Genomic DNA, 23,454 nt, shown 5'->3' on the forward strand with positions numbered 1-23,454 from the left:
TTTTCATTCATTAAATTTTTAATTTCTTTCAGAATACTGACGCACTTAAAGATAAAGAAGCACAAACAATGTCCGCAAGCCGCGAGAACAAGCGGCCTAATCAGAGACCATGGGATTAAATTGACCGAGGCCGCGGTGTTGTGCCCAGAATAGATGCCGCATTTCCTCGTTGAATTTCAATTCCTGGTTCGCTAGTGCACCTCGTCGCCCGTATGATCGTATTTTGCCGGTTTTCTACCACATCTTCTTCCCGAATTACTTTGATCAAGCAAGAAGCTCCCGGTCCGAAAGTGAGTGTGTCGGAGCCCACAGACTGATTGTGACATGGCTGCGAAAGGACAAACTATTCAACTGCGAGTGAGGATGGACGAGGATGCCTTCGCCTTCCTTTCTGATTAATTAAAAAAAATATTATTCAAAAGAGACGGAAACATTACCTATTTTGGTTTTGCATGGAGAACTCGACTTTTCGCAGGACGCACGGAATACATAGGTTTTCGACAGAATCGCTCGCATGTAAATGCCCCATTGGTTGATTCGCTGTCTGCACCATTTTATGAAAATTATGTTGTTACTATCTTTGATAATTGTTATAATAAACAAGCTGTACTGGCTTGCTTATTATAGAACCACGTGCACAATCAAAAACGTAATTAATACGGGGCACCAATATAGATGACTTTTGGAGAGCATCTCGTAATCGGAATTTTACCAGCGGTCGCACAGAACCATGTCTGTACTCAATATATAGATATTGTATACATATACAGATACTCGGCACTAGTTGGCTCCAGTTTTTATCCCAAAGCAGCCAGTTTCTCTCGCAAGCGCCTTCGATTCCTCTATTCCTGAATTCTGGAATTAACAATAAGATCTGGTCATACCATGCACGCGCTCTTTCCAGAAAGGTTTATTTTCCTACTGTTCTACGTACTGCTCTTACTAAAATTATTAAGTATTTTAATTTACGAAAGTGCTATGCGCCAGGGACTTTCCTGGCGCGTGGTCAGATGGGTGCTCATTTATTAATTGAGCGCATAATGACCTTCTTACAATAAAAATAATAACAAAACTAAATTTTTCTATAAACTAGTGGATAACCTTTCCTCAGATACATATACAGTCTGTACACTTGTATCTTTCATTTCGGAATGCTTGGCCAGCTCTTTCTGTGCACCAAGCGTAAATCATTTATTTGTTAGTTAAAATTAGAAGTACGTACTGCACGTTAATTGCACGTAGAAGTTATCTTTGTATAATTTTACGGGCGGTGATTACACCAGGAGTGAGGTTGTCAATTCAGAAACAAATTTTAATAACCTGTTAACAACAGTTTTTGAGTTGTGCGATTGGAAAACGTCTGGTCTGTACTCCGGGCCGGCACAAGGGGGCGGGGGCGGGGGTCCGCCCCCCCCGTTTTCGATTTTTCACCGCCGGGGGGGGGGGCGGACTGGAAAACGAGGTTGCAGGTAAGCCGCCAGGGGGGCGGAATAAATTTTAATTTTTTCAATTTTTTTCGGATTTTTTTAATTTTTTCAAAAAGTTTTTTCAAAAATTTTTATTAAAATTTTTTAAAAATTTCATTCCGCCCCCCGGCGGACGGTCCAAAATCCGTCCGCCCCCCGGCGAATTTGGGGCGCTTGACAACCCCCCGGCGGCCTTCCGCCCCCCCCCCATCCAAAAATTCCTTGTGCCGGGCCTGTGACTGTACTAATGCTGTCTTTTAAACGTGTTCAGTGCAACCGAAAGCCCAGAGTTGAGATGGTGTACGACTAACCTTCTGGAAAATGCAAAATGCACATTCTACATTCATATTTCACAACTCGCGATCACGAAAGATTTAAAAAACAAACGAGAAATTTTATTCTGTTGGTATTTTTTGTTATTTCTGTCTTTTTGTTCTTGGCCAATGGCTCGTTAAAGTAGAAGATGAATGAATCGCTGGATGATCTTATTGACCAAGGATATGCTTTTGATACACTTGACCTGGTGGTTCTGAACTTCCGGTACCTTCCTGGTTTTTCACCAGGAAGATGTGCCTTTTTGCATAAAACTGCTTGCCAACGGCCAAGACACACTTTGACCTTAATTTTGTCCAACCGGGTTTTTACATTTAATTCGTGCTGTTGTCATATTCTAAATTTGCTTTTGAGGCGGAGACTTCAGTTGGCAGAAGCACTGAAAACGAAATTTTGGCCGGTGCTTAGCGAAACGCTGCATCTTGATTTCATTGGCTGCTTGCCTCGAATTTTTGGAAGTGAAAATTAGGAAGTATTAACAACTTCAATACTTCATGGTAATCTGCAGCTTTCTAAGCAACTTTTCTTTTGTTTGCAACTGCCATAAACATTTGGGGCCAGCGCATACTGCCTCTAAAAACCTTCTTACAAGTTGCAAGATTGTTTGTAAAGAAGGAAGTGTGCGTTGGTTTAATAAATAAGTATATATACAATATACATTAGCTGTAACAAATTTCGGCGATGAATTTCCGGGCGCATAGCAAACTGACTATGCGCCAGGAAATTTCCTGGTGCATAGAAGTGACCTTTAATTGATATTATACCTTATTACTTTAACTGGCACTTTCTGAGTAGGACTGTGGTGAACAGAGATGCAGAAATGTCGATCTTTGTAGTTCCGACAGTTATACTGTACATCCTGTGCCAACAACTCTTAAGTTTGCAGGTTTTTTCGTAGTAACGGCGCAGATTTTTTCGCAGTAACGGCGCGACAAAATGTATGTATTGTGCACTTTAGTAAACACGTGCAAATGAACTTATCGCACTTTACAAATTAGTTACTCTTCCTGTGTTAATGAAATCCATCCCGAAATACGTATAAGCACAGGGCAGCAAAATGTAGTCAAAGTATAAATGCTCCCGTGGATTCCGTTAGAGAAAAGGGATACTGTCATGCTGTCAGCAAAGCAGGGAATGAGAACTTGAGAAGCTTTGGATCATAGTGTACCACTGTACGTGTAACTCTTCTCGGGCTGAAGGTACAGAACCGAAGCCATTCCTACTTTTGAATCGTAACGATATAATGCTTCACTTTTAAAAGCATGCGTTATTCATGCACACGTCAATTAAACATGCATAATGGTCGCAAACCTTCTTCGCAATAAAGAACCCCATCCAGCCTACACCCTTATGAAAAAATAATGACACCAGAACCTGGATCATTAATTGTTAAATTACCACATTTCTATACTTACGTTCTTTATTATATTGCGCTTGAAATATTTCTGACGCACTCCCCAATTCAATTACGAAAATTTTATTGATAAACACCTCTGTTTCCACGAAGTAAATAACGCAAGAAACACCAGAAAAGCACCACAATATTCCCAAACTAATACATCCGTACAGAAAACAACCACTTCGCCTATGCTCATCTCGAGAAACTAGGAACAAAAACACTATGGTAAAGTATGAAAACATAAAATATGCAAACCACTCAAAGATTCCTTTCCACATCACAGTCGAAAATAAATCGAGACCAAGCAAAACTTGTGCCACTATCAGAGAAAGCAAGAAGATACTCGACCGTGACACCATACACACTAAGAAAAATACACCCTCATCCTCGACTGGATGGATTGTCGACAAACTGGACAAGACTGTAGCTTTTCGGAGCAGGTGTGACAACAGGCAGCGTGTCCACACGGCTGGAACACCATATTGCAAGGTTTGTCCAAGCACACTTTACATCGACGCTCCTGGCGTAATCTTTCGTTTTCTTCTTCCAAAGCTATAAAAAAATCGAAATAAGGTATTGTTTGGGCTTTTACAGCCGCCAGCAAATTACATGTGCCGTATTTTAATCTTTAGTAATTCTGCACTTACTTAATGGAACTTCTGTGGTCTTGGCCTCTATTTTGTTTGCTTCAATCAATTTTTTTTTCAATCTGAAAAACCGATATGTTAAAATAAAGCAAGCCAACGAAAGCTGTAAAAACTCACTCATGCTGCGTCTCGATTTCTTTGACGGCTTTGATGATTTCTTCAACATTTCGAAATTTTGGGTATGCACAATTTCGGCGCTTCTGTAACGCCTCTTGGACATAATCTGGATTACACTGCCGCTGATACGCTTCTTTAATAAGCCGTTCCTCGGGCTCCAAATCGTCGTCATCTGACATGCTAGCATCAGAATAACTAGAACCCCGCGATGACGATGAATATGACGAGGGAGCTTCTACAAGTAATCACAAATTATTCGACAAATCCATCAGATAAACATTTCATACATGCGACTTTCACGTTTGGAAATTACTCTAAAACGCAAAATCAGCAACTAACTCAGCAAAAAGACACCGGTATTACTCATAAGGTTTAAAAAATGTCTACAAACCAACAAAGCAAAATTACCTTCAAAACCGGATGACGAATTGGACAATCCAAATCGCTCCAAAACACCCTCGATGAAATCCCGCCCCTTTTTTTCCACCAAATACCCACAGCTGGGGGACCATTTTGCATGCTCTGTCCATGCATCGTCTTGCGGATCCCAGCGCTCGATCTGCTGTCCACAGTAGAAACACTGCACCCGATCGTTCCGTCCCGTATAAAACAGTCCAGCCAGCGCCAAATCTCTCGGCGACTGTATCCTGTCTTCCGGCCAGTTGGCAAATGTACCAAAACGATCTCGATATTCCGCCATAGACGGAACATATAAAGGATCGTCTTCAGCGCTTCGCACGGTAAAATTTAATCCACAAACATCTTGTCCAACAAGATCGGAAGTCTGGTTCTGCACGATAAAGGATTTTCTGGACATAGGACAGCTGGGAAAATGTCGACGATGTTCGTGGATGGGATTATCTCCCATCGCCCATTGGGCAAGCACTCCACCGCAATATGCACAGCGCACACGGTCTGCCACACCCGTATAGAAGAATCCCGTTACCGCCAGCGACGAAGGCGATAAAAATGTCAAGGGCCACCGACTGAAACTCTCCAGCCGATTGCCAACATTTCGCATATCGGCCTCATCGTCCGATGACGAATCCGGGCTCCGCGAATGACGATAGGGGAGAATGTCACAGTCTACGCTATCTTCGGCGATATGCGATTTCCGTCGCCGGATGACTGGGTCTATAAGAAGAAACAGCCACTTTAGAACTGGGTCCATAGGCAGAAATGCATGCTTCAAGAATAGGGGCATTGTTTCAAACAAATCCGAGTTAAGATTGCCAGAAGAAAACTGAAGCAAAGTTTGCATGGCACGAATTATTAACAGACTAAAAAGTCAAAACTGTATCTAATAAATCTATAAACAATTCCATAGATTATGAAACTTGCTTTCTTCCACTTTTATCACCAAGCACGCATGTGGTTGCCAGCTGTCAGTTGCCTGGTCATTTACAGGGCGTTCACACCAGATAAAAAGTAATATCACATCAACAAAGAAACATCATCGGGATCTTATCAACATATCCTAATTTCTTAGCCTGAGTATAAAAGCAGTCTACGGTATTCATTTTTATGGCATATTACTCAAGCCTTCAGCACATTGCCCTTATAAAAATACTGTGAAATTTTCAAAACTGCTCCAGTAATCAATCGAAAAACAATATCCAATAATCCCATAAAACTCAATTCGTAATCGAGGAAAGTGCAGTACTCGACAGTATCTGTTTTCCGATGCATTTAAACAAGGCGTTGCGTTTACATTAGTTTTTCTACTTGTTTTACTTGCTGAAAAAATTTCTATGACCACATTATCAAACCGAAATAATTAAACTACAAGGCAAACCGGAAACATGATTTCTTCTGTATGTACACGAATGAGAGAATGTTGTTAATTTTACCGCTAGCAACGGTCAACTGACGCTCGTTTTCTGGAGTGTCAGTGTCGTGCAGTCTGCAGGACAGACGTCACGGCCAGATCAAAGCTACCGGTTGGACAGTCGTCGTACCGCACTCGTACCTGATTCTGTACAGTGCAGCGCTGGATGCTCCAGGTCAGACACGACTCCTTCATCGCTTGTTGCCGAGACTGATCGGGACAGCAACAAATTTGGCGCACTAGCTGATCCACTTTTCAGATGATCCACTTCCGGTTTAAGCAGAACTGATTCGCTGGGTACGACAGCCATATTTGGAATTCTGTAAATAAAATTGATTCTTTTATTAAAACACGAAGTAGTACATCTGCCATTAGGCTCCATAACTTTGATCATTCTGGGCCATTTCTGGCAATAAATTATAAAGTACTGTATGCACTTAAATTACGCGAATATTTACGCAATCCCACTTATTTGATATATCGTATACTTACACAATTGTCCTTATCATATCGGTAAATGCAACGGGTATAATCCCGTTCAACAACGGCATTATATCGTTTCTTCGTAAGTTGAAACGGAATACATTTTAGGTGGTAAAATGCCCTTTAATATTTTCGTCAACAATCCTCAGAAGTGTATGCGTTGTATGTTGTCAGGAATCATGACTGATGATTCACGGTAAACATTACAATATGCCAATCAGAATACACAAATTTTCCCCCAAAAAACTCACATACGTAAAAATTTTCACAATTCACGTTTTACATTGACTTCCGACCAACTTGTCAAATCATTTTGATTTCCAAATGAACCACTAGTCGGATTAACGTAAATTAACAGATAAATAATTACGTATATAGATATCTGCAACTTACTTATAGACGTTATATTATACAATCTACAGATACAGATATGTATTATATTGTGCACAGAACTTTGATTTGCCCAACCACCAGAAACCAGATCACTGTAAGTAGCCGCATTTCTTCAGTCTTTCATGCGGGACTGGCTGGCTGGCTGGATTAATTTAGATCCGACCAGCCAGTGCTTATTAATCTTACTTTAAGCTTTCACTTTTCATATTTCTTGCTCCATTTTGGCACTAGAATACGTAAAATTTTTTGCTTGTTCTTCTGATATATGACATTAAACGCTGTGTTGAGCCTTTAACATGCCGTCGGCAAAAAACTCTCCTATGGAGTTTCACCATCTCAACATCCAGGGGCTGCCCTATGATAATTATCATAAGCTTGATTTACTGTCAAATTATCTTTGCATTGATGACAATGTTTCGAAGTTTTTCGCTGTCACTGAAACTCATCTCCGTCCTTCGGATTCTGATCAGTTGTTTTCCATTCCCGGATACTGTTTATTTCGTAGCGATCGACCTGATATTCATGGTAAAACACGCGGTGGTGGGATTCTATGCTACGTACCTCAACATATAACGGCTGAGCTTGTCGAGCTGAAGTTTCGTTCTAAGGGATTTGAATGTCTGTGGTTACGACTCACTGTTTCTCATCGCAAAATTATTATTGGGACCGTGTATCGTCAGCCTGATTCGAATTCTGTCGAAACCAAAGCGTTGTTCAATCATTTGCGGGAAGTACTGTTAAAATATCCGGGCAGCGATCATATAATCATGGGGATCTGAACATCGATTCCTCCCTGGTTCCTCAAGCCCCTATGTCAAATTGTACAGTGATTTTGTAGATGAATTTTCCTTCGAAGATAAGGTAATCGGACACACTCGGGTAGCACATCGCTTGAGACAATCTGATAATACCTTAAGCACTACATCCACTAAGATTGACGTAATATTGTGCAGTCCTAAGAATTCATACGTGTCGTGCCAACCGTCAGATGTAAGTTGTTCAGATCATATGCTGTGCAAAACGGTCTCCGCTTTTCAGTGCAAACAACCGGAGCACAGAGTGATTTACTTTCGTGATTGGAAAGCGACTAATTTTCAGTCTTTCAAAAGTCAAGTTTTTGATTTTACAAAGAATTACGTTAATTACGTTGATTATCCGGACGTCGATGATGAAGTTTCAAAATTTGTTGGTGGTTTAGCTGAAATAATTAACAGGTGCTATCCGTTACGATCGAAAAGAGCCTCGAATAGCAGTGCACCTTGGATTAACGGTCGCATTAAACGTCTGATAAAAAATAAAAATCTCGCATACAAGCGGAAGAAGTTGTCGAAAAGTGCCTCTGAGTATCAAGGCAATTGTCAACAATTTAAGAACTTGAAGCGAGAATTATTTACGGAGATTAAGAACGCTAAGCGAATCTATTTCGAACAAAATGTACAAAATTCAAAAATAATGTGGCGCGAAATTAACCGTTTGCGAGGAAAGAACAACGAAAATGGTAATCTGGACTTCGATTTAAATAATTTAAACAAACATTTCGCTACAATGGGGGAGCACGGTAAACGGCACCCCGTGGCTGTCATCCCGAAGGAGGCTGATACGGCGACATTTGAATTTGATCAGCTTACTCCAGACGTGGTTGCTGAAATGTTTGGGAAAATCTTAAGTAAGAGAAAATGTGCGGGACCGAAAGGTATACCACATAAACTCTTGCTGAAATTTCCCCCTATACTGGTCGAGCCCATAACCCATCTCATAAACCAGTGTTTCAAAAAAAATGTCTTCCCGTCAATTTTCAAATTGGCGGAAGTAATCGCTTTACCAAAAACTGTTCATCCAACAACACCGGATGAATTTCGTCCTATTTCACTTTTGTGTAATTTGTCAAAATTGTTTGAAAAATGCGCCCAACTGCAGCTGAACAAATTTTTGAAAAAAGAAGGCATTCTTGCACCTAACCAATCCGGTTTCCGTAACGGCCATTCATGTGAAACGTTATTGTTAAAAGTGACGGAGACATGGAAAAAGGCTGTCGATAGCAAGAAGTGTGTTGCAGTTGTTTTTCTTGATTTGAAAAGAGCTTTTCCGTCAGTGTGCCATTTGACTCTGTTGGAGACACTCCGTGATATAGGAGTAAAGTCTTCAGCGTTAAAATGGTTTTACTCGTATCTGACCGGCCGCTCGCAACGTGTACGTCATGGCATGAAGTTCTCTTCGTGGGAACATGTTTGGGCAGGCGTTCCGCAAGGGTCTATACTTGGTCCCATTTTATTTACAATTTACATTAATGCCCTACTGAAACTGAGGCTACCAAACGTGCATTTAGAAAGCTTTGCTGACGACACCATCTGCTATGCTGTTGCTAACACGAAAGCGGACGCAGCAAAGATCTAACTGAAGCACTACCGGCAGTCTGTGAGTGGCTTAATTCCAACCGGTTGTTCGTCAACGAGAAAAAATCGAATTTGTTACTAATAAGTTCAGCGCATAATCGCGAAACCAACGTAAGCGTAATGCTGAACGGTCATAAATTACTTCCAGAAAAGTCAGTGAAACATCTTGGAGTGATACTGGATGAACATCTCAGTTGGGCTGACCATGTTAAAAGGTCCAGAAGAATGTTCGGTACGGTATATCACTGTTAAATCGTGTTAAAGTCGGCCTGCCAACATCCCAACGCATTGCGCTTTTCTATGCCTTTGTTCAGTCGCATCTGGACTACTGCTCTACAGTGTGGAGCGGGGCATCTGTGCGCTTGCGTGATAAATTGGCCGCGATGCATCGTAACGGTGTCCGAGCGGCTGCAAACTACGCAAAGATACCCACGGAATCGTTCATGAACCAACATGGGATCTTACCGCTCTTCACGAGATGGAAACAAAAGGAAGCGATATGGTTATACAAGATCAAACATCCGGAAAAATTCCATGTGCCGCAGTACATCTCTGAGATGGTGGAATTTGATGACCGTATAAAGCCGTACAACCTTCGGAGTAGAAACCGCATCCTGATCAAGGCGGTAGCGAAGAAGAAAGTTGGCGAGACGACCTTTGCTTGGAAACTTAATAAATTGTGGACATTTTTTGTTGATTCTAATTTTTCTGATCTGTTCCATATTCATACAGTTGGTGCCTTTAAGCAAGCTTTGAACCGTGTCAATTTTGTTTAGGACGTCTTTTCTGTCTATCTGCACTCGTACTTTTCGATTTTGCTATTTGGCCAGGTTTAAAATCCCAGCTAGAATGTCACCCTAGCCGGAAATGGGCTACCTGCTCCACGATGAATAATAATAATAATAATAATAACCGGAATACCGGCATCTGGAATTTTGTGCTCATAGATTCTAGGAATTCTACTACCATCTATCTGCCTTCTCGCAGTGGACACTGCAATGTGCTGCACAGCGTTAATGGTGCAGTACAATTGTACGTCCATTTATGCGAAGTCATACAATTGCCAAGAATGCCACCTGGTCAGTCGGATGTCTGTCAATGCGTGGTTGAACTTCGATGACCGTTCAAAATTAGAAACCACTGCCACTTATTTTTATTCAAACAGGATCTTATTATGCTCATTTAATTTTTGGCTAAAAGCCTAAAACTGTCTGTAGTATGTATGATTAGAAATGCAAAAGAATTCGCTTGAAATTGACATTAAATTCGTGACTTGCTGTCCCGTTTTCCGAATGCCGAAGGAAATGACAGGTCTACACAAAACACTGCTTCCAATTTTGCACATCGGATTTCTGCCACTGCTTTCGAGGTCCACTAACTATTCCTCCGGCACATTCTCCTTGTTTAAATCACGTGTAAACCGCCAAACCCTGGCGTAATCTCACTTTAATGTGTAGCATGAGGCTCGCTTTTGTTTTCACAACAACTTGATTCTACTACACTGACAATAACTGAATTTGCCATCTTTTGGTTATTGTTTAATATTAATTTAATTATAAAGTACTACCTTTTACTGCAGAAAAAACGTAAAATTTTCGGAGCTTCAACAAGAAAATATCTCCCAGATTTTACGGTGAACAATAATTATAATACCGGCAAAAATCGCAAAATGAGATACTGGAAAGCATAACATTAAATATGTGATTAGGTAACTGTAGAGACTCTATCAGCGAAAAGCCACTTTTTCTGTATGGCCTCAATCGTATCTCACATAGGCTTGTTTTGTAGAGAAAAAAATCTGAAATTTTTTAGTGTTTTTGAATAAATCGAAAGAAAAAGATTTCTATTCCAAAAAGCAGGAATGATGGGAATATACGTCCCACAATAGGGTCTACGAGGAACCGCATTTTTAGCCGTGCCAGCCCGAATATGAGCCGATCTCCACTGCATACTTAAAGCATAGGGCCAGCCACAGAAACTCGTGTGCGGTAGCCCTAATGTCTTAATCATCGTGACAGACGATTTTAGCTCATGTTCTGTGGCTTCCCAAAATTCTAAAAAGATGTAACAAGCTAGACAACTCAAAATTTTTGAAAGTATGTATCAAGTTTTATCAGTTTCAGCAAAGCAGACACGCTAAATGCAAGTTTATCAGTATGCCGTTTGCCAGGGAACCTGACGTACAAAACACCAGATTTCACAGTTCGCACTTATTTCAAGACCCGGAGTTTCCCGGGGAGATTTTCATCCCAAAACTGAATGAAATCGAAAGATGATGAAGTTTGCAAACTTGTGGATTTGGTAAAGTTGTGGTAAATCGTCCTATTTCAAAAGATAAATGCAACCGAACAGCAACTTCTGTATAGTGCGACTGGGTCTACAACGTTTATAGTGGCTCAATGTAGTGGTACTCTGGATAAGCCATACACCATTCGAAAGAGAATTAAATTCTCTTTCTGATTGGTGCATTTTAAAGTAAGACCAATCAGAAAGGCGTAGGGCAGGGCTACGACAAGCCGAGGCATGGATTTTCTCGGTACGAAGCACGGGATTCGAGCCGAAATAGTGCATAGTGTGGTGTATATACCTACGCTGTCGTAGTCTCTAGGTAACTGCTCAACTAACTACCAATTAATACGGTCCGTAATTAATTAAAACACATCCCTGGTCGTCTGTTAATCAGCTTTGCACCGTATTAGGCTTTTGCCCTTTTCAAAGAATCGATTCGGAATAAATCAATAAAGAAACTGGAAGATAGCGCTTGCGCTTAACACACAACACAAACGAGAGCGCCTGACGCCGAACAGTGCGGTTACATGTCCAACTGCACCCACGCACAGTCCGCAATCAGCACAGACGGCGCAGGCGTTTCACTCGCATGTTGTCGATAAGATAATATGGAACAGCCAGAAATGGCTGCAAGCCTGCAACCTGCATGGAAAACCATAAAATGATTGAACAATCCGTCTTAACGCACTCAAATAAATCCGACATCAACACAAAAATCAGGGCGTATATCTTGAGAATCTATAAACAAACTTTTGAAAACCAAAAACAGATTATCACTCACCTGTCGAAAAATTTGCGGGTCTCCGGACAGCTTTTTCCAGTATCTTTCGTTTATCTCGGTTAATTTAATACTTGATGTTGTTTCAATTCCTTAACTGTATGTACACTGGGAATACTGCAACAAAATCTTTGGGCAAGAAAGTAATGACAAAACTGGCCGAACGTCAGAATGTCGAATTGTGCCGTTAAAGCTTCGTGACTTTAACAGTAGGAACGTAAACAACAGTTCGTCGAATATGATCACGTCACAAGAAGCAAGATGGCTGAAACATTCCATGCAGCTGTTGAGAACTGGTTCTACAAATCGGTAATACTGTACGGATAAAGCTGTAGTCCATCGATGCGTAGAAAAATTACATTTCCAAAGACCTTTGCAGTTTGTACAGTGCGCACGTTGCCGCTGGCGTATGCTTTATTTCAGCTTGTGTGTCGTACCGTTGCCACAGAGCCAGGCAGACCAATCATCAAACCAACCAGAGAAGCTATTTCTAGAAATGGGTAACTGCCAGCCGCCCAGAGACATGAGCTGGGGGAGGGGTGAACGGCGTACTTACATACTGTAGTAATCACCCATTCACGATCGATTTCTCATGCCAGCTAGACTAGGGCGTCTCCCTCAAACTTTGCGAAACATGGACGGAAAATCTGGATACGCTTTTTAGGAATCGAAGTTTGAATGCTTTTGTCCTGTATCTATAGTATTGTTAGTTGTTTCGATCGGCTTTCATCTTAAGTGCGTCATAAAGTTAGCAGTAATAAATAAGTACTAGTATTATTAATGTAAATACTGTCCGCGGTCGAAGCTTCCAGCAAAGTTCAACTGAAATTTAACTGGTAAAGAGCTACCCATACGTACAAATTTTTAATGCGAGCAGTTGTTCGATATACTGAAAGCTGCTCTACAAACAACGAAACAATAATTTTTATTTGAGTATGCCGCAAACAGTACTACAGCGAGCGTATTGTATTACTTAATAACATCAATACGAGTATGTACTTATTTCGGTCATGTACTGCAGTTTAAGTGTAAAAAAATCGGTTGTGTTAATTTGGAGTACTTCACAGAATATTCTTGTATTACGGAAGATTCGCGGAAGATGTTTAAATTTTCATATACGTTCATATTACTGTATTTCATTTATGTGTCGAGCTAGTTGAAAAGATTCTGGTTTCGAAAACTCCCAAAACGCAAAAGTTACGAAAGCACAACGTAACTAGGTGTACAAGTATACTAACGATAAGTTCTTAGCAAGAAAGAACACCTTTATTCATCAGAAATCGCCTATTCCCGATTTCAAGGCTGTCCGTGACTAAAACTGCCTTTACACAAAAATGTTATAAGAAAAGCAAAGAAACATGATAGCAAAAGAAAATAAAAACTAAGCATAATAATTCAAATTGCTCTTCTTCCGCGCCTGAACTTCCAGAATAGCGTCCATAAAGTCTTCATGCATTACCTGAACAGCTTCCCGACGCAGAGCAATCATTCCCGCTTCTACACAGACTGCTTTACACTGCGCTCCATTAAAATCGTCCGTGCACCGCGCCAGTTCTTGGAAGTTTACCCCGGGGCTTACATTCATTTTCCGCGAATGAATCTGCATGATCCGAGCCCGCGCATCCTCATTTGGATGTGGAAATTCAATTTTACGATCCAAGCGACCCGAGCGTAGCAAAGCGGGATCCAACACATCAACGCGATTTGTCGCGGCAATCACCTAAAAATAGTGGACGCGAAAGTTACATGTCATAACTCGAAATGAATGAAACCAAGACAAACAACGGACGAGGTCAGTACTTTGATATCAGCATAAGAACTGAATCCATCCATTTGGTTGAGCAGCTCCAACATCGTTCGCTGCACTTCGCGATCACCAGACTTCTCGCTGTCAAAGCGTTTAGTTCCTGAAAAAGTCAATGCATAATTCACAATGCGGTACATAAAGAAATACGCGGACGCTAGCACTTACCGATGGCGTCCAATTCATCGATGAAAATAATAGCTGGAGCTTTTTCTTTTGCCAAGGCGAAAGCATCGCGTACAAGCTTGGCTCCATCACCAATGAACATCTGAACCAATTGTGGACCGGCCAGTTTAAGGAAGGTAGATTTAGTCTGGGCAGCACAAGCACGGGCCATCAGTGTTTTGCCGGTACCCGGTGCCCCGTAAAGTAGAACTCCTGTAAATCATAATCGTGACCTGTTCACAAAATAGCTCTCAAAATGTCATTCCCACCATAATTTTAGCCAACAAAACGTCGAAAACCATAAGAATAATGCATGCAAGGAACAAGAATTCAAAAATCTTAGGGCGAATTACAAATAGCAGAGCTCTTTAACCGCGATGCAACGCTACTACATTTATTGTTAGTATACGGTAGGCCGTAGGCCTATATCAAACGTATCCGATTTCATACGTATTGACCCTTCGTAAAAATTCAGTACGAGAAATGTTGGATAAATCAGTTCAACTCATTAAATGACACAAATTCTTCTCGGAGGTTCTCAGAAATTCCTCTTACTGTAACTAAGATAACATATGAAAACGAAAAGGTAGTGCAGAAAGTAACAGGTTACAATTGTTAATATCGCAGAAAATCACACTGAATAATAGTGCCTACAAATAATCGTAAGTAACCAAGCCAGTTTTCCGTACCTTTGGGTGGCTGAACTCCCAGTCGTTCGAAACGATCCTTATGGGTCAAAGGTAAGACGATCGCTTCCACCAATTCCTGAATCTGCTTGTCCAGGCCACCAATGTCCGTGTACTGCTCAGTGGGACGCTCGTCCACTTCCATGGCTTTAACGCGCGCATCATACTCCGCTGGCAATTTTTCCAAAATGAGATACGAATCCTTATTGACACCGACGAGATCTCCTGGCTTAAGTTCCTCCGGATCAACCAGACCGACCACAGGTAAAAAGAAGGTCTGACGTGTCGATGTTTTCACGACGGCGCACTTTCCTTTGCGCACAGAATCCAGATCGACATTAGCACCTTCCTCTTCGGCCATCTCCTTCGGATCCACGTCTAAGATCTCCACTACCGTCGACACAAGGTATGGTAGAACTTTGTTCATTTTGATCTTGTCCGTGTTGTCCTTAATACGGTCCTTCATGGACTGGATTTCGTGGTTTGTCCGCATCACCTCCGAACGCATTATCTTCACTTCGCTGTCCAGAAGTCGTGCACGACTACGCAGTTCGTCATTCGTCAGACGTGCTACATATTAAGCGTTCCAAAATTACTAATAGTTACAAACGCAATCACATTTCGCCGCTAAGAACATACCTATATCGTCAGCTAACTCTGACAGGACTTCGTCCTTCATTAACTCTTCAACGGTAGTCATTTTTCAATAACTTCAGAACCGTCCCTGATACAATAGCACGCTGCAGACTGACTAATCAAATCGAATTCCTGTCTTCCTGGCAATAACTCTGTACGTTTCAGATATCGTAATATTCGATAGATTGAAAATTGTTAAAGCAAGTCAAAACTGGTAGGATCTGCAGGACTTAGTCCCAAAGTCGCAACACAACAAAACCTGCAAGCTGCAAAATCTGGCCAAGACGCAAGTCTGGCAAGAGGATGATTAGACAAAAATCGGAACTGATGCTAGGGTGCGTGACACATTTGCCGTCACGGGCGGGTACAATGGAGTAGCCTGCTGTAGGATGTGTATTGTGTAGGTGCATAATTTCAGCTTTTAGGACTCCTTTTCTACTTACCACTCTTGAGTCTTACCATGGGTGAAAAACGTTTCCCACTTCCCAGTTTCCTTTGTTAGTACGAGTACTTTACTCATGTTTACAGTTTACGCTTAATTTCTTTGTGGGTGTTATGGCTTTTTGTGTTTATCTATCGATTTCGTAATGGAGCGCATAGTTGAGAACTTTCATGGTTGCTATTTGCTTCGTTCGGAATCCACGAATCGTTATTTTAGAGGTCGAACGTATATCGGTAAGGGTGAAGACAGAGTGCGATCGTGCATGAATTGGTTGAGTCACTACAGTAGTGAGTAGTGAGATCATTTTAATTTTATTGCAAAAGACAAATTGTGACATTTCTGTTCCGTTGTAGGATATACCGTCGATCCGAACCGTCGTCAAGTGCAGCACAATAAGGGACGCAAACATGGAGGAGCTGTCAGAACTGCTCGGAGAGGCCCATGGTACAGCTTCTATCCGAACTTAATTTGCGCTCCTTTTATGATAAAAGTTTTATCGTAAATTTTCCCGTAGAATTGAGTTTTACGGGAGGAAAATTGAGGAAATTAGTCGTATTAACTTTATGTGGTGGTGTTCTTCTAGGACGGTTGTAGTTATCGTGTACGGTTTCATGACGAACATTACTGCGCTGCAGTTTGAATGGGCCTGGCAGCATCCGGAAGAGTCTCGCCGACTGCGCCATGTCACCAAGAAAAAAGCTCGCGAAACTGCGTGCGTACTGAGAATGGGAAATATTCAGTTGTACTGTCGTTTTAATATTCGCGTCCACTTCAAGCATTTTGCAGATTAGCCTATCGGATTCGTATAATGATGGAAATGCTCTGTGTGGAGCCATGGAACAGACTTCCGCTCACTGTGCAGTGGTTGCGATCGGTTAGGCCGTACTTCACAACTTGTAGGGCTTAAAACTAATTTAACTTACTGGTTAGCTGACTGTGATGCAGTGTGCTACCTACTTCAATTTATGAATTTTAAATTTATTTTCAAGCGTGCTTGCACCGTTGACGACGGCAGTTGGCACGTAGGTTCGACGTAGCGTACATATCGTAAAGCTGACTTATCGTCAGTCGCACTAGAAGTACTGTTGAAACCGTGTGTTGATTATTGTTAAGAACGTTAAATTCATGATTCGGTTGTGACATTGGAGTGTGACCTCTTTCAGGACCTTCAAGTGGACTTCCCGTCTCATCTTCAGCCTCCTGACCACATTGGTATCCTAAGTGGAACCGTCAGAGCCAAAAAAATTACTCCGAACGGCTTTTGCGATCTCCCAGTGGAAGAAAATGTTGAAATATCGGACCACGACTCCAGTTCTGCTTTGTGCGGCATTTGCAGTTGGCCTTTTGAGGTAGCCTTTCGGTACAGCACGATATCAAAACCATTAGCTTTAACTATTTAAGTTTATGTTGGTTCGATGGTGTTTGCACTTCACAGGGACCGGATGTGAGAGTCGCAGATGTGCCTGGAATACTAGTAGTCGTCAAAGCTGGAACAACGGTACGGATGTCGTTGCTAGTTCTCGCTGTTAATAAATGTAGCTTTTAAACTGAAAACGGTGAGAGGCAAATAGATGTTTGGCTTCCAACGGTTATTAGCGTAACAGCACAACAGGTATGCATAAATAAATCATGGCGTTACTATAATACGTAAACGCAATATGAGTACGAAAGTAATTGTTTTTAATATAATATATTGAATGTTAAATTTTTTGATATTTTATACTGGTGACCAGAGTTTCAGATGTTTTTTACTGGTGAGTGGTGAGCAGTGAAAACTGAGTGAGTATTATGCATACTTCTAGTGCAGAAACGTGCACTGATACAGAAGTGAGTGAAAGGTAGTTAAATAGTTACTGCAGTGTAACGCCTGTACGGACTTGAAGGTGACGAAAGGTAGTACGTGTAGAAGTGGAGTGTTCAACTCTTGTGTTCTACAGGAATCGCACACTGTAACCTGTTTGTTACCATCCTGTGGCAAGAGATTTCATCTGATCTGTCTGTCGCAAATCTTCCTCAAAGAAGATCCAGGATATCTTGTGCCGTTGCGAGGGAAATGTCCAGCGTGCAGTACGAGATTACTTTGGGCAGATCTCATTCGTTTCAAAAGGGGATTTTATCGAGACTGCGTTCTTGAACCAGAGGTAAAAATATTGTGGCCTCTGCGACGGATTAGGGTCTCATGATTGTTTCCGGTTTGTCATCTCTGGCGATATCATTTTTTGTTCGGGCGATGTCTGATACTGATTTATTGCAGGGAGAGCAGAATCTCTTGAGCGAAATTAACGACACCGCACACAACGAAGATGATGAGTAAATGTGCGGATGACTAAATGTGGTGAAGAGTGAACGTGATGATGTGTGATTGGCTAAATGTGCGGAAATCAAAATGGTCTTTCAAATTTCCCTTCGTGCTGATGTGATGAATGGGGTTTTGCGAATACGCCTTGAGTTTTGCAACTTATGACATGTAATACTTTTACGATTACAGTACATATATATATCTGGATTTATAACTCGTAGTGATTCTGGATAGTTAAGTTTATCTTGACATTGGTTTTCGAATCACGCCTGAAAAGCGTTCAAATGGAGGTGCATTGCGAAGTCCACAACTGAATAATACCATAATTACTTTCGATGGTGTGCAACAGTTTATTTCAAATTATGAACAAATAAAAGTTTTGTCTACTACTCATAATATGTTTAGTGTCGCTGACACCTGATAGCACGAACTGGCAGAACGGAGGCGGCATTACTTACACCTATCTGTTCAAAGTTCTAAAGTCACACTTTTTAAAATTCTTGGTATCGAAATTCCGCAAGCATAATTAGTGATAGTGGACGCCAAACTGGTTAAAACAGGAAGTACATGGATCAAGAGTATCCATACCGGTTATCAGTTCTGAAGATGCATAGATCCACAATCCACACCAAAATTATTGTACACACTCATAGCAGTGCAATAATAAGTAAATCAGAGCGCATGTCGAAACATTTCGCCACTTAAAATTGCTGACTATTCTGATTCTTCAGGCGCCTCTTCTTCTTCGACCGCAGGTGTCTTGCCTTCATAATTATGTCTTATGTCTTTCCACAGTTTCTAAAATCAAAGAAAACCTGCGCATGTATGGTGATTAAAGGAATTTCGGTACGTCGCAAATCCTTCATATGAGGTCATATATCAATATACTAAAGAATATCTTTCATATACTATGAAAGATTTATATGAAAGATTTATGACAGCCAAAATAAAGCAGTAAGCCAGTAACAATGAACTTTTTTTATCTGCCGATATACGGTCCGTTTTCACCGCTCATTAAGTCGTTTACCGCAAGCTGCAATTTTCCAGATACTGTAAAATTTTAAAAAAAACTTAAAATAACCAACTACACTAGCATTAACGGGAACTCTAAAACTTATGGCGAGTTTCTTTTTGTAATTTACAGTAATTATCCCTTTTCAAAAAACCGACCCTGCATGAAATTTTTAAGCACAAATAGCAAATCGTTTTGAACAAACCACACCAAGTCACTTATAATTAATTTTTAAACGAAAATAAAGCAAAAAACTGTATGAGCACATTTCTCGCATACAGACGCAGCCTTATGCGGTTACTCACGCCTTTGTTCCATCGCTCAAATATTTCATTTCCCGTCTTATCAAAAGCTCGTTCGAAGAAGAATGCACCAAGTGCAATGGCCAGCACAAATGTTGATGTACGGCGAAACACATTCCTGTATATCAAATCCCCGGTTCCTTTAAACCGATCCCGTATGTTCGAAGATATATTGTAGACTTTCTGAAAAGAGAACCATTACGATTATTAAAGAAGATCTGACGGCAGTAAGTGGACTCTCACTATTACCGATATTCATTCATTTGCAACAAAAAACAACACTTTCACGCGGAGATCAATCCGTTCAGTTTCTCAGCTGATTCTTACACGCACCTGTCCCGGTTTTCCTTGCAGAATATCAGTCATTTTATGCCGAATTCCAAGAACGGTGTTTTGTTAACACAGCGTGGCGAAAAACACGGAAAAACTTCTTTCTCCACCAAACTATGCAAACTTATATTCGTGAAAAAGTTAAAAGTAAGAATTTATTATTTGCTGTATGTGATAATGTGAACTCGATCGACTGGTTCACCCCCTGATTTTTAAAGTGACTTTTTTGCCATCCCTTTCTGCACTGTTCCCGCGATGACGCGCAGAACCAGGAACTGCAGTGTATGCGCTAGTGTGAACCAAAGTCAAACGGCAAGCTGTGAAAAGTAGTATTTCCCTGTATTCTTTCCAAAAAGCTTTTTCGGTCTGTTGTGTTCTTGCCGATTTGAGCATCGAGATTTCGACAGCTGCGGCAAACGATTTCTAGAGCGAAGTTTTTGAAGCGGAATTGAATTTCCAAATTTTGCCCGAAACATGTGTCAAATATTATCGTGAATCTTTTCCTGATGGCTTTCGCAATCGGTTAGTGGTACTTGGAATGCTCTGCTAGATCACTTGGGAATTGATCGTTGGCTACGTTTTTGTTTCCTCTTTAAATTTGCTCACCGTGAAATGGACCGCATTAAGCAAGAGGAAGCAGTAGTAACTAACCCGAAACCAGTTAAACGCGAAGTGGACGATGCTAGTATTGATTTGCCTGGACGTTCACAATCATGCAATGGTCTCCATAGTTCGAGCTCTGCCAAGCGCATTAAAAGCGAAAACACTGTTATACAAGCGTCGGACCAGCTTGCTATAAATCCTGCATACTGCACCTCGGATTTTCAGAATGCCGTGTGCTCATTGCTGAAACTGTTTGCAACAGGTTAGAGACACTGGTAGGCACTGCTCAAAGCTTTCAGTTTTTTTTATCTTTTGTTCTTTGCTTTTTCAGTATTTTGCTTGCAACTTTTATTTTTTTGGCAGCTAATGCAAATTTAGACGCCACCGGAGCGGAACATGCTGCACTTTTGAAAAACATGGTCTTTCGTCGACCGTTCAGCCACATGATTTTTCCGAACTTTTTTACGGCCAACCAAGCAATCGAACAGGTGGAAAATGAACTTCTTTCACAGAAATTTCAGGCGATACACAAAGATCTGTTCCAGCTGTCGCAGGTATGCTTTACCGATTACAAAAAATTGCTTGGAATTAGAAATTGCGCTTTGCAGACGAAAGAGCTCAGATCTGTTCCTGAATTTGCCATGCTGTGCAGAACTTTGGAAAACGAAGTGCATGACTGGGTATCGGCAATAACAGGTGTCCCGTTGAGCGACGAAGTGGATGTTCGCGGCGCTATGTACCGTTACACAGGTACAATGAGTTATTTTGTGGATAAAAAATTGTTTTCCTTGATATCGAAGTGTTATAGACCGACTGATGTGTCACGACGACAAACTGACCACGCGGAAAGTGGCTTATGTTTATTACTTGACGGATGCAGAGGATTGGGATGTCGCTGATGGAGGCACACTGGATCTCTTTGACAGTCTTTGTACGAAGAAGAGAAGATCTCCTTAGATACGCCGGGCATACAAAGAAAAATATGTTGTAGGTGTTGACCTCGTTATGGTGCCTGGAGAGATTGTTAAACGCATTCCGCCGAAGCGGAATTCCCTCGTGTTGTTTCTCGTGCGCGATGATTCATTTCATCAGGTTTGTTGCGCTTGTTAACTACTGCAGTTGCCAAAATTTAAGGAATTACTTTGGTTAAATCTATTGCTTCATTTCGTTTCAGGTGAGTGAAATCGTTAATCCCCGGAAATCTCGCCTCTCCATAACTGGATGGTTTCATTCCCCGCAATCAGCGGCAGCGATTGTTGAATACCAAACCATGCCAGCTTCCGGTTCTATGGAATTCACTGAGGTCAGCCGCGTCGGTAATAGGTATGCTGGGAATGTAGAGCTCTGGTGAATTTGTTTGTTTTTAGGCTGATCAGAACAACGCGCGAATATGTAAACTGGCTCGCCAAGACGACAGGCAGTCGGAAATATGGAAAGCTAAATGTCGGGAGACATTTCTCAAGCAACAACGCCTTAATATCCCGGAAATTCTGGATGTAGGTCATGAAAAAAATTGTCTGTTATAAGCCAGTTCCATTGCACCTGTAATCCACAAGTGTAATTACTTGTATGTGACCAGCTGGCATTTTACCGTACGTTGGTTAGCGAGCTGAGGGAAAAAGATCACCTTATTCCATGGATGACTCCATCTAATCGTAATCAGGCCGGGTTGGTGATAATTGTTGCAGACCTTTGTACTGTTGTATTCTTATTTTGTTCTGATTTTCTGCATTTTTTTATCGATATTTAGACATTATCGATATTTTGATCTCCGGCAGCGTTTTGTAAAAGATTTTAAATGTCTTGATCTGCTGGTGGACACGATACTGACTGACCAGTTCCTCCAGTCAGTCAGTGATATTACTGCCATTAATATGGGATCGATTATTAGTGGACCTCCAGATCAAAGTAAAAAACCGGAAGAGAATGCCAAGGAGAACAAGCCCTTCGCTACCGCTGTTCCTGGATCCAGTAGTGATCCTTCTGGAGAAGATAGTTCCGATACCACATGTTAGTGTGTAATTTCTAAATTAATTCGGTATTTCTTCGTAATTGGCAGCTTTTGTTTTCTTAGGGTTTCTTAGAACTGTTCAGTTTCGGTTGGAGCGATTTGCTCATCAGGATTATACCCTAAAGAATTACGATGCTGTTCAGCAGGGGGCAGTGCTCGATTTGTTCTTATTCTTTGATTGTGATCGTCTGGACAAAGATTGTGGTGGAACGATTGTATATGTTGATATGGATAACGACGACGATTGTTTACCGGCAAGTGCAGGCGTTGTTGTTTGTTGGTGGATTGGTAGTATTATTCGCAATTTTATCGATGCCTTAATTTGCGTAAATTTTCGTTTTTTAGCTGACGAAGTTTAGTCCAGTAAGTAATACGCTACAAATGGTTCGTCGCGAGGATTCTGTTGTTTTCTACACGGACTACGTTAATCATCGATGGGCCAGACGAGCGGATGGACGGCCGTTTTACCGGCTTTGGATGTCTGTATCGGCGTTACCCAGTCCACCAGGCAGCAGTACTTCCGGTAGCGAGCATGATGTTGACAGCGACGAAGATGAATCTGCTGAGGATGACGACGACGACGAGAACTTTGATTTAGATGAAGACAATCAAGATGCGATACCACCAACCGTGTCAGGTAGTTCGGAAGATGAGTTGGAAGAGTAGAAACTCGAGACAACGTTCACGTTTGCCCCACTGGCTTACTACTGTGAGTCCGATTGTTAAGTACTTTCACACCCGTTTTTATTGTTACGGTTGAGACAGACTGTATTTTTTGAATCCGCACAGCTTGTTTGCTGTGCATCCACCTGCTGTCCTCGCCTTGCGTCCATGTAAGCACTAAGCAGAGCTTAAAACTAAAGTGTTTTGAAGATAAGATTCCGAACAAAAATATACACACAAATGTCTTCTTACGTTAATGAAATAGTTACGGCATTTTTGTGATCGTGTGCAGTTACTCGCATGTCAGTCTCTACGAAGTGCTTGTACAAAAGTCTGCAAGACAAACTGACAATTAAAGGCACATCATACAGCTGA

General features: G+C 41.3%; 5 protein-coding genes across 6 annotated transcripts; 2 read left to right on the forward strand and 3 right to left on the reverse strand.

Moving 5' to 3' along the window:
* Positions 1–3,266: 3,266 nt before the first annotated feature.
* Positions 3,267–12,543, reverse strand: LOC129580977 (baculoviral IAP repeat-containing protein 7-like). The gene is made up of 6 exons (XM_055471764.1): positions 12,130–12,543; positions 5,932–6,110; positions 4,371–5,096; positions 3,963–4,197; positions 3,846–3,907; positions 3,267–3,750 (listed from the first exon to the last, which is right to left on the reverse strand). The coding sequence occupies exons 2-6, from the start codon at positions 6,098–6,100 to the stop codon at positions 3,563–3,565; spliced, it is 1,380 nt and encodes a 459-aa protein (XP_055327739.1). The 5' UTR covers positions 6,101–6,110; positions 12,130–12,543; the 3' UTR covers positions 3,267–3,562.
* Positions 12,544–13,377: 834 nt separating this feature from the next.
* LOC129580978 (26S proteasome regulatory subunit 6A-B-like) lies at positions 13,378–15,712 on the reverse strand. The gene is made up of 5 exons (XM_055471765.1): positions 15,421–15,712; positions 14,785–15,351; positions 14,099–14,308; positions 13,927–14,033; positions 13,378–13,846 (listed from the first exon to the last, which is right to left on the reverse strand). Exons 1-5 carry the CDS (start codon positions 15,479–15,481, stop codon positions 13,508–13,510), a joined length of 1,284 nt encoding a protein of 427 aa, XP_055327740.1. The 5' UTR covers positions 15,482–15,712; the 3' UTR covers positions 13,378–13,507.
* Positions 15,713–15,873: 161 nt separating this feature from the next.
* Positions 15,874–18,493, forward strand: LOC129580981 (structure-specific endonuclease subunit slx1-like). 2 transcript variants are annotated; one of them, XM_055471780.1, is made up of 8 exons: positions 15,874–16,092; positions 16,213–16,303; positions 16,443–16,571; positions 16,646–16,733; positions 17,023–17,208; positions 17,295–17,357; positions 17,797–18,000; positions 18,114–18,491. In XM_055471780.1, exons 1-8 carry the CDS (start codon positions 16,005–16,007, stop codon positions 18,171–18,173), a joined length of 909 nt encoding a protein of 302 aa, XP_055327755.1. In that variant the 5' UTR covers positions 15,874–16,004; the 3' UTR covers positions 18,174–18,491. The 2 variants fall into 2 exon arrangements, with proteins under 2 accessions (XP_055327755.1, XP_055327756.1); XM_055471781.1 differs by having other exon boundaries at positions 16,072–16,092; positions 16,374–16,571; positions 18,114–18,493.
* LOC129580982 (cytochrome b-c1 complex subunit 9-like) lies at positions 18,383–20,025 on the reverse strand. The gene is made up of 3 exons (XM_055471782.1): positions 19,806–20,025; positions 19,476–19,655; positions 18,383–18,956 (listed from the first exon to the last, which is right to left on the reverse strand). The coding sequence occupies exons 1-3, from the start codon at positions 19,836–19,838 to the stop codon at positions 18,873–18,875; spliced, it is 297 nt and encodes a 98-aa protein (XP_055327757.1). The 5' UTR covers positions 19,839–20,025; the 3' UTR covers positions 18,383–18,872.
* A 146-nt stretch (positions 20,026–20,171) lies between these two features.
* LOC129580976 (prolyl 3-hydroxylase OGFOD1-like) lies at positions 20,172–23,293 on the forward strand. The gene is made up of 11 exons (XM_055471763.1): positions 20,172–20,667; positions 20,769–20,959; positions 21,014–21,155; positions 21,214–21,336; positions 21,397–21,497; positions 21,580–21,708; positions 21,773–21,901; positions 21,985–22,073; positions 22,156–22,415; positions 22,480–22,670; positions 22,762–23,293. Exons 1-11 carry the CDS (start codon positions 20,415–20,417, stop codon positions 23,080–23,082), a joined length of 1,929 nt encoding a protein of 642 aa, XP_055327738.1. The 5' UTR covers positions 20,172–20,414; the 3' UTR covers positions 23,083–23,293.
* Positions 23,294–23,454: the final 161 nt, after the last annotated feature.

Source organism: Paramacrobiotus metropolitanus, unplaced genomic scaffold (assembly GCF_019649055.1).
Source record: "Paramacrobiotus metropolitanus isolate TYO unplaced genomic scaffold, Prichtersi_v1.0 Parri_scaffold0000005, whole genome shotgun sequence".
NCBI lineage: Eukaryota > Metazoa > Tardigrada > Eutardigrada > Parachela > Macrobiotidae > Paramacrobiotus > Paramacrobiotus metropolitanus.

Coding starts and splice junctions, on each gene's coding strand:
- LOC129580977 (XM_055471764.1), bottom strand. CDS start 6,100: ATGGCTGTCGTACCCAGCGAATCAGTTCTGCTTAAACCGGAAGTGGAT. Junction 4,198..4,370: donor TTCGTCATCCGGTTTTGAAG/GTAATTTTGCTT, acceptor GATTACTTGTAG/AAGCTCCCTCGTCATATTCA. Junction 3,751..3,845: donor GACCACAGAAGTTCCATTAA/GTAAGTGCAGAA, acceptor ATTTTTTTATAG/CTTTGGAAGAAGAAAACGAA.
- LOC129580978 (XM_055471765.1), bottom strand. CDS start 15,481: ATGACTACCGTTGAAGAGTTAATGAAGGACGAAGTCCTGTCAGAGTTA. Junction 15,352..15,420: donor AGAGTTAGCTGACGATATAG/GTATGTTCTTAG, acceptor CTTAATATGTAG/CACGTCTGACGAATGACGAA. Junction 14,309..14,784: donor GGGAGTTCAGCCACCCAAAG/GTACGGAAAACT, acceptor TATGATTTACAG/GAGTTCTACTTTACGGGGCA.
- LOC129580981 (XM_055471780.1), top strand. CDS start 16,005: ATGGAGCGCATAGTTGAGAACTTTCATGGTTGCTATTTGCTTCGTTCG. Junction 16,093..16,212: donor TAGAGGTCGAACGTATATCG/GTAAGGGTGAAG, acceptor GTTCCGTTGTAG/GATATACCGTCGATCCGAAC. Junction 16,572..16,645: donor AAAAAAGCTCGCGAAACTGC/GTGCGTACTGAG, acceptor AGCATTTTGCAG/ATTAGCCTATCGGATTCGTA.
- LOC129580982 (XM_055471782.1), bottom strand. CDS start 19,838: ATGACTGATATTCTGCAAGGAAAACCGGGACAG. Junction 19,656..19,805: donor TGCAAGGAAAACCGGGACAG/GTGCGTGTAAGA, acceptor TTCTCTTTTCAG/AAAGTCTACAATATATCTTC. Junction 18,957..19,475: donor TTGAGCGATGGAACAAAGGC/GTGAGTAACCGC, acceptor CTTTGATTTTAG/AAACTGTGGAAAGACATAAG.
- LOC129580976 (XM_055471763.1), top strand. CDS start 20,415: ATGGACCGCATTAAGCAAGAGGAAGCAGTAGTAACTAACCCGAAACCA. Junction 20,960..21,013: donor ATCTGTTCCAGCTGTCGCAG/GTATGCTTTACC, acceptor TGCGCTTTGCAG/ACGAAAGAGCTCAGATCTGT. Junction 22,671..22,761: donor ACGACGACGATTGTTTACCG/GCAAGTGCAGGC, acceptor TTCGTTTTTTAG/CTGACGAAGTTTAGTCCAGT.